Here is an 8,186-nt window from a genome sequence, read left to right on the forward strand (position 1 = left end):
CTTCCCTGTACAAGGAAAGGTAACCTCTGTCTGCACAGGTAACCTCTGTCTGCAGTAGCCAGGCTGGACCCAGGCAGAGCCCTCAGCTACGGGCTCTGGCCCTCAGGAGCCCAAGCTTCTCAAAGCCACATTCGTCCAACCTGCAGCTCCCTGGATTTGGCTCCCCCAGACCAAGCAACTCCTTGGGAATTTGGCAGACTGCCATAACAAAATAACAGACAGTGGGTGGCTTAAACAACAGAAAGCTATTTCTCACAGCTTTGGAGGCTGGAAGTCTGAGATCAGGGTTCTAGCATGGTGAAGTTCTCGGAGGACTGTCTTTCTGGCCTGCATATGGCCGCCTTCTCTCTGTGTCCTCACGTGGTGGAGAGAGAGATCTGGTTTCTCTTCCTCTTCATGTAAGGGAACTAATTCCATCATAAGAGCCCCACCCTCATGACCTTATCTAAACCTAATTATCTCTCAAAGTCCCCCATCTGCAAATACCATTGCATTGGGGGTTCCAGCTTCAACGTATAAATTTGGGGAGATACAACTCTGTTCATAGCAACTTCCCTCTTGAGCTATGGCATTATTTGCTGCTCTTTTAGAGAAAGCTCAGCTCACGTACAATCAATCCTGTAGGAGTTGCTCTATGTGCCTGCTAGGACCAGTACTGATGAGAATTTGACAGTTGGGAGACTATCCCAGAAAAGTGAATGACTCACTGAGCAAGTCAGGGCCAGGCCTAAGCCCTTTCCTCGGCTCAGTACTACCTCCCATTCACAGGGATTGTGTCTGCTGATACTGCTCCTCTGCAAACCTCCCAAAATAAACAAAACAAAATAAAATAGTCACCCTCACATTACCCTTAATCCCACAATGTTGGCCAAGAGAGAGAGTTCTCAGCACCACCTGGCGCTTTCCTGTCTTAGGAGGAAAGGAAGGCAAAGGCCCAACTGTAAGCTTCCCGTCCCACGGTCCTGGGCTCGAGTTGTAGAATTTTCCATCCTGTGGAAGAAGAAACCTCTCCTAATTGAAGCATCTTTCCCTCCAGCCTCAGGAATGCAGCCTGTCGTTGGCTGTCACCAGAGCTGGAGGGGGAGGAAGAGATATCTGTGGGGAAGGGGCTCTTCCTGAAGTGAAGGGGTTGCAGGGGTTCCAGGCCCCTGGATACTAGCACTGTCTCCTGGTCAACTGTGTGGCCTCCAGCAGTTACCCTTCTCCTCCTTGTGCTTCACGTTGCCCTTTGGGAGGAGAGCTGGATGCTCTATAGGGTCTAGGGTAGAGGAACGATGGCAGGGGTGTCAGCCTAGGAGCTCTCTGAAGTCATGCCCTAGCTCACCCCTGCCTGCCTGCAGTTCTCAAGCCTGTGGTCTCTGCTGGATGAAAACCTGTCTCCTGCAGAAATATCACTTTCGTCCAGAAGGGGGACTTTGTAGGCATGTTTAATTGTGGTGACAATTCACATGGTCTCATTCTAGAAGGCACCTACATTCTGTATTATAAAACCACTTGCTTAACACTGTGTGTAACATCCACAATTCCTTTCCTGCCACCACATTAGCCATATGTGGAGTTCCATGAATTACAAATGAATTTAATCTCAATCTCTCATATACGCAATAACTCCAAATGTCCATCTCCCAGCTATTTCCATTCTGACCCCTCTTTTGCATGTGCTGTTGACCTTCCTGACCAGTTCTCATTCATCACTAATAGCCTCAGGATTTGTGTGAAAAGTAATACAAAAAGACCTTTATTTTTTAACTGAAAACACCTTTATTGTTTATCCCAGTAGCATATCTAATACACAACCATAAAAATTCAAATAATACAGAAACGTATGTAAAAGAAAGTAAAAATTCCCTACAGCCCTGCCCATTAGAGGTGGCCACCGTGATGAGCATTTTGGTGACCCCATTCTCTGTGGCATTTTTCTGATACACAGTGTTCACAGATGTGCACTTATACATAGTTTTGAATATGCATCAGTTCTTTCTGCTCATTTTTCTCTGCTTTTGCCTTTACTCTGGCTGGACACCTTCCCCCCTTTCTAGCAGGAGCAGCCCGCTGCGTGTCCTTCCAAAGCCAGAGCTTTGTGTAAGTCTGTAGGGCCCACATTTTGGTGATCCTATAATTATGTCTATCAGAAAACATTTCCTTATATCTACACCAGGGAATATTTTTCAGCCATCAAAAATAATGAATTAAATACATACCAGATGACTTGGAGCAATTCCCAGGAAGTATTATTGAGTGAGAAAATCGAGACACAGGAAAACATGTCTTATGTGATGCCGTTTTGTAAAGGGAACACTGACATCCCCATATGTCTATGTACACGTGGGTCTGTGCAGGGTTGGGTGAAACGGAGGGAAATTTGGCAGGCTACACCCTCAACTGTTACATGGGTTATCTGAGGAGAAGGGATGCTGAAGTGAGAGGAAGAAGAGAGAGAGCCAAGCAAAAAGGGAGCAAAAAAAAAAAGTACATTTAGAAAAGCATGTATAGGATCAGATGATTTTTGTATTTATATAGAATTATGCATATTAGTGGGCATATGCATAAAGAAATGCATTTTAAGAGAATTTTAAAACAATGCACATATATCCTCCTCTAAGAAATTGTAGTATGTAACAACAATCCAAATTTATCAAGTGATAAATTGGGGGAAGACAATCTCAAAACAGAATAAGGATTTCCTGCAAATGTCTTTAAATGGCTTATTCTTCAGGGCCAGGCAGGCTTTGACTCTGGGTCACCTTAAGCAGTGACTTTTCTTCTCCAAGTCTCAGTTCCTCCTCCTATGAAACGGGAGGATGATGCCCAGGGTTGTTGTGGGAGCTAATGAGATTCAAGAATGCAAAGTCCTGGAGTTGCGTAAGCAGGCAAAAAACCAAAGGTGTTTTTTTGTTGTTGTTGTTGTTTTTTGTTTTTTCTGTTAAGAATGTTCATCTAAAATAGGGTTTGATTTTGCACCATTGGGCACACCTTTTCAGTGTTGCATTCCTGAAGTTGTTAGCCAGCACCAAGACTGCTTGTTTTCAAAGGTGTTAGCATATTAGCAATTTGGAGTGGGAAGAAACCATAGCAATTGTTCAGTACAAACCTCCAGCTTTGCCAATGGGAAAATCAAGATCTGGGTAGGAGATGTGACTTGTCCAAGGTCACGCAGGTGGTAGGTGGCAGGGCTGGGGCAAACCATGCCCTCTCACATCATGTGCAGCATTTTCCCACCATGCTGTCTGACTTTTTCCTTTATAATTCCTGAACCCACTGTCATTACCCAGAGTCTAAAATTGGGGATGTTCAAGAGAAGGTTTGGGAGGACTTCTTGGTCCAAGACAATTCTCTTGGCTCCAGACTTGCTTCTGCTTGTGATGGCTTCTTTGGTAGAGGACTTTCTCTTTCTCCTTGTACTCTGCAGTCTGTGAACACATAGACACACACACACACACACATATGCATATATACACAAACTCTTAATTCAACTCAGTCAAGTGTAAGGAATTTGGGAGCACAAATTTAATAGTCATATTTCCACTTGGTTTTGCGTAAAATTGTCACTCTGGATTCAGCAACTTCCTCTAACGGTGACACCACCAGGTTCAAACATTAACCAGTCCCTTTGAGGGAGCAAGAGCATCTGCAGATGGGAGTGAGCTTGGAAAAGAGCAGGTGACAGGTGAGAAAGGAAAGCACAGCTGTGTGCAGTGACTCACACCTGTAATCCTAGTGCTTTGGGAGGCCAGCGCAGGAGGATTGCTTGAGGCCGGAAGTTTAAGATTAGCCTGGGAAACATGGTGAGACCCTATCTCTACAAAAATATATATTTTTTAATTAGCTGGGCATGATAGTGCATGCTCATATTCCCAGCTACTCAGGAGGCTGAGGCAGGAGGATGACTTGAGCCCAGGAGTTCAAGGTTATAGTGAGCTGTGATCACACCACTGCAGTTCAACCTGGGTAGCAAACTGATACCCTGTCTCTAAAGAAAATAAAAATTAAAAATACATTTAAAAAAATAAAGGAAAACACAAGGGAGAGAAGAGTCAGATCACGAGGAGTTTTGCAGACCATTGTAAAGTCTTTGGCTTTTACTTGACATGGGAAGCTACTGGAGGGTTCTGAACAGGGGAAGGTCATACTTGCACTTACATCTCAACAGGATCACATGGCTGCTGCATACAGAATTGACCACAGGTAGCAAAAAGCTAGAAGACCAGTTAGGAGGCTCTTGATAATTTCCAAATAGGAGATGATGGTGACTTAGACACAAGTAGCAGCAGGGCAGATAGATACTGGATAGTTTTCAAGTGGGCTGGTTCTGGATATATCTTAAAAATAGGGTCGGCTGGGCACAGTAGCTCACGCCTGTAATCCCAACATTTTGGGAGCCTGAAGCGGGTGAATCATGAGGTCAGGAGTTCCAGACTAGCCTGGCCAAGATGGTGAAAAAAAAAATTAGAGTCAACAGGATTTGCTTATGGATTATATATGGAGTATGAGGGGCAAAAAAGAAGTAGAAGAATCTGGCTCACGCCTGTAATCCCAACACTTTGGGAGTCCGGGGTGGGTGGATCACGAGGTCAGGAGATCAAGACCATCCTGGCTAACACAGTGAAACCCCATCTCTACTAAAAATACAAAAAAAAAAAAAAAAAAAAAATAGCCGGGCATGGTGGCGGGCGCCTGTAGTCCCAGCTACTTGGGAGGCTGAGGCAGGAGAATGGTGTGAACCTGGGAGGCGGAGCTTGCACCACTGCACTCCAGCCTGGGAGAGAGAAGGAGACTCCGTCTCAAAAAAAAAAAAAAAAAAAGAAAAAGAAAAAGAAAAGAAAAACGAAGTAGAAGAATCAAGAAGCAACTGGAAGAATGGAGATGCCTGTCCATGGCGAATTTTAAGTTAAACAAGAATCCATACTCACAGTTTAACCCAACATTTCCAGCTCCAATATCCCATTACCCTGGGAAGGGACCATTTATGGATGAGCAAGGGGATCCGGGGAGGGAGCAGCCTTGGCTGGGGTCTGCTTAGCCCCTCCCCCTCCTCTCTCCCACGTCTCTGCCAGGTACTTCTTTAACTGCGACTGCCTCATCCCGCTCAAGAGGAAAAGGAAGTACTTCAAGGTATTCGAAGTTACCAAGACGACGGAGAGCTTTGCCAGCAAGGTCCAGAGCCTGGTGCCCGTCAAGTACGAAGTCATCGTGACGACAGGCTATGAGCCAGGGGCAGGCACCGACGCCAACGTCTTCGTGACCATCTTTGGGGCCAACGGAGACACAGGCAAGCGGGAGCTGAAGCAGAAAATGCGCAACCTCTTCGAGCGAGGCAGCACAGACCGCTTCTTCCTGGAGACGCTGGAGCTGGGCGAGCTGCGCAAGGTGCGCCTGGAGCACGACAGCAGCGGCTACTGCTCAGGCTGGCTGGTGGAGAAGGTGGAGGTCACCAACACCAGCACCGGTGTGGCCACCATCTTCAACTGCGGCAGGTGGCTGGACAAGAAGCAGGGGGATGGGCTCACCTGGAGAGACCTCTTCCCTTCTGTCTGAGGGGCTACAGCCCCCACCCTCTCACTGAGATGCCCCGATCTCACATTTCTGCCCTCCATCTTGGTGGTCAGCAGCCCTCCAAAGCCTCTGGAGTTGGCACTGGGGGCCAGCAGGCCGCTGAGAACTTCATGGGGTCCTGCTCCCCACCCTACCCCCAGTTTATTGAACCTACAGTGATCATAATTAGCTTGTGTCATAATCTGTGGCAGCCCAAAAATAGCTTTTTGTATTTCCTTTTTCTGTAATAACAGTAGTGATCAGGCTGGGACTTGCTGTCGAGTGTGGATGAGAAATTGAGTCTTCACCCAGGGGATAGAAGTGGAGAAGGAGAGGGCATCGAGATGGTGTATTTTAAGCAAAAACTAATTAACACTTTTCCCCAAAAAAGCTGGGCTAATTAAATTATTACCAACCATATCCTATAAAGAATTCATCTTAGCATCTGCTTGCTAAGAAGTGTATGATTTTCCCCAGTTTCAATAAATCCAGTGGCAAATGGAGAAAAACATCAGGAGGAAGTGTTTTGCTGGGGGATTTATAAGCCTGTGAAGAGTAGATAATTCTTTCCATCACTTTACAGAGAACGCATTGGCAGGTTCCTGCTGGTTATCCCAGCCTGTGCTAACACAGTCAGGACTGGACACAAAGGTGATAGGGATAGCACCTGCAACAGCCTCGTCACCGGCACTCTAAGGCCGGGAGAGAAAGCAGGGTCATTCCGGTTATTTGGTGATTATAATCTGTGGCTCTCTGTGGGCAGGATTTGGACTGAGAGCTGAGAGGGGCTTGGGAACAAAGTGAAGACCTGGTCTCTACCCTCAAGGGGAATGTGACCTTGCTGGAGAGGCAGCAGGCGAACCGTACATTTGAGTACCCACACAGATTCGCACATGCACACACTCTCCCTGATCGGCAGTCACGATGTCACAGCAAGACTTCGCAGAGATCAGCACCTAACTTCTGATTTTCCTGCAGAGAAAAGGACAGCAACAAGGTGGGTCAGGCTGGAAAATATCCCTATAGGAGGGCACCCCAGGACCAGTGTTTCTGCCGCTTTGCTGTCCCTGCACCCTCTGTCCCAGAAAGGTCTAAACTCGCAGTGAGGCTTCAGGACCCTGAGGCAAGTTCAGACCCCTCTCAGAGATCTCTTGGAGAGAGGTTAAATGCACTGACTCTGGGGCAACCAGCCTGGATTTAAATCCCCATTCTGCCTCTTCGCAACTGTGAGAACTTGGGCACATTATTTTCTCTCTTTGGGCCTCAGTTTCCTTATCTGTAAGACAGGGGGAATGATAATAATGCCCACCTTGTAAATTATGATGAGGACTAAATGAGTTCATGTGTATGTAGTTTTAATTCAGTGCCTACACCAGATAATGAGTATGTCCACCATGCTGAACACGCAGGACTGGGGTGTGTGGGAAGGGGAAGATGGCATCATTAAACAGCTTTGTTTCCATCTCTTTCTGTGGAACTGGTTCTCCCCCTGTCCCTAGATGAAAATTTAGACAAGCCTCACAACTCCTGTGGACTCCAGTAGGTAATAAAAAGTCCAACAAACACTTTAAGTCATGAAATCCATCTCCATTCTGTAATTTAAATGTCCAGCCCCAATATAAAGATAAAGACATCAAACTTAAAATTGAGCTTCCTGCCATCTCCTGGCTCAGTCCCATCACAGGTGGGCCCCACAGTGAGGGAGGGGTGTGAGTGTGTGTGCATGTGTGTGTGTGCAGTGAGTGTATTATGTAGTGTGCAAGTATGGTGTTTGTGTAGGTGTACACATTAGTGCATGGTGTGTGCCTGTATGTGAATCTCTATGCATGTGTGCATACATGAGCATGGGTGTGTGGGGGGTGTATGTGTGCCTGTGAATATGGGTGAGAGCATGTGTGTGCACGCACATGAGTGTGGAGGTGTGTGTGCGTGCATGTGAATATGTGTGTGTGTACACAAGTGTGGGTGCGGAGTGTGCATGCATGTGTATCTGGGCGTGTGAAGGCGTGTGTGTGAGAACACATGAGTGCAGTGTGGTGTGTGCATGCATGTGAATCTGTGTGCGTGTGTGTGTATATGAGTGTGTGGTTGTGCTGCACATGCATGTGAATCTGTGTGTACATGAATGTGGGTGTCGTGTGTGCGTGCATATGTGTGTGTGTGAGTCAACCTCCCCTCTCTTCCCCTGCCTTGCCCTGTCCCTCCTCCTCCTGCCTGTTGGTGCGCCAGGATTTCAGACTACTGCGGGAGGAGGAGTAGTGAAGGCAGCAGGCAGCTTCCTGTCCGAGGGCTGCTATTATGGCTGGTGTCTTTGTTTCCAGACCTGACAGGTGTTTAGACTTTCACAAGCGCTTGTGTGGGTTCACCCTCCACTCTGTCCTCTTATTTAGGATCTGAGACACTCCACAAGAGGCTCTCGGGCACCCTTCGCTCTGACACACTCCAGCCGTTCAGGCCACTCACCTCTCTGTGACCAGGGCCAGCCCATCTCACCCCAGCCACATCTCCAGAAGGGGCAGGCAGCTTGTCTGCCATATGCGGACACATCCCCTCTCACATAGCCCTGCTGGAGCCCCAGTTGCTTGCCTCTGATTCAAGGGCAGCCAGGAGGCAGGGCGCACACTCAGCCCCACAGGAGGCCTCTCAGGATGTCC

General features: G+C 47.4%; 1 protein-coding gene across 10 annotated transcripts in view; it reads left to right on the forward strand.

Moving 5' to 3' along the window:
* Window positions 1–6,994, forward strand: part of LOXHD1 (lipoxygenase homology PLAT domains 1) — a 183,971-nt gene extending 176,977 nt beyond the window's left edge. For 9 of the 10 annotated variants that reach the window (XM_015439979.4, XM_065533886.2, XM_045377632.3 and 6 more), the window contains one exon: window positions 5,055–6,994. In XM_015439979.4, the coding sequence (XP_015295465.4) occupies window positions 5,055–5,535 (481 nt within the window). In that variant the 3' untranslated portion in view covers window positions 5,536–6,994. The remainder of the gene's footprint in view (window positions 1–5,054) is intronic. The other variant, XM_045377633.3, reaches the window with a different exon arrangement.
* Window positions 6,995–8,186: the final 1,192 nt, after the last annotated feature.

Source organism: Macaca fascicularis, chromosome 18 (assembly GCF_037993035.2).
Source record: "Macaca fascicularis isolate 582-1 chromosome 18, T2T-MFA8v1.1".
Taxonomy (NCBI): Eukaryota; Metazoa; Chordata; class Mammalia; order Primates; family Cercopithecidae; genus Macaca; species Macaca fascicularis.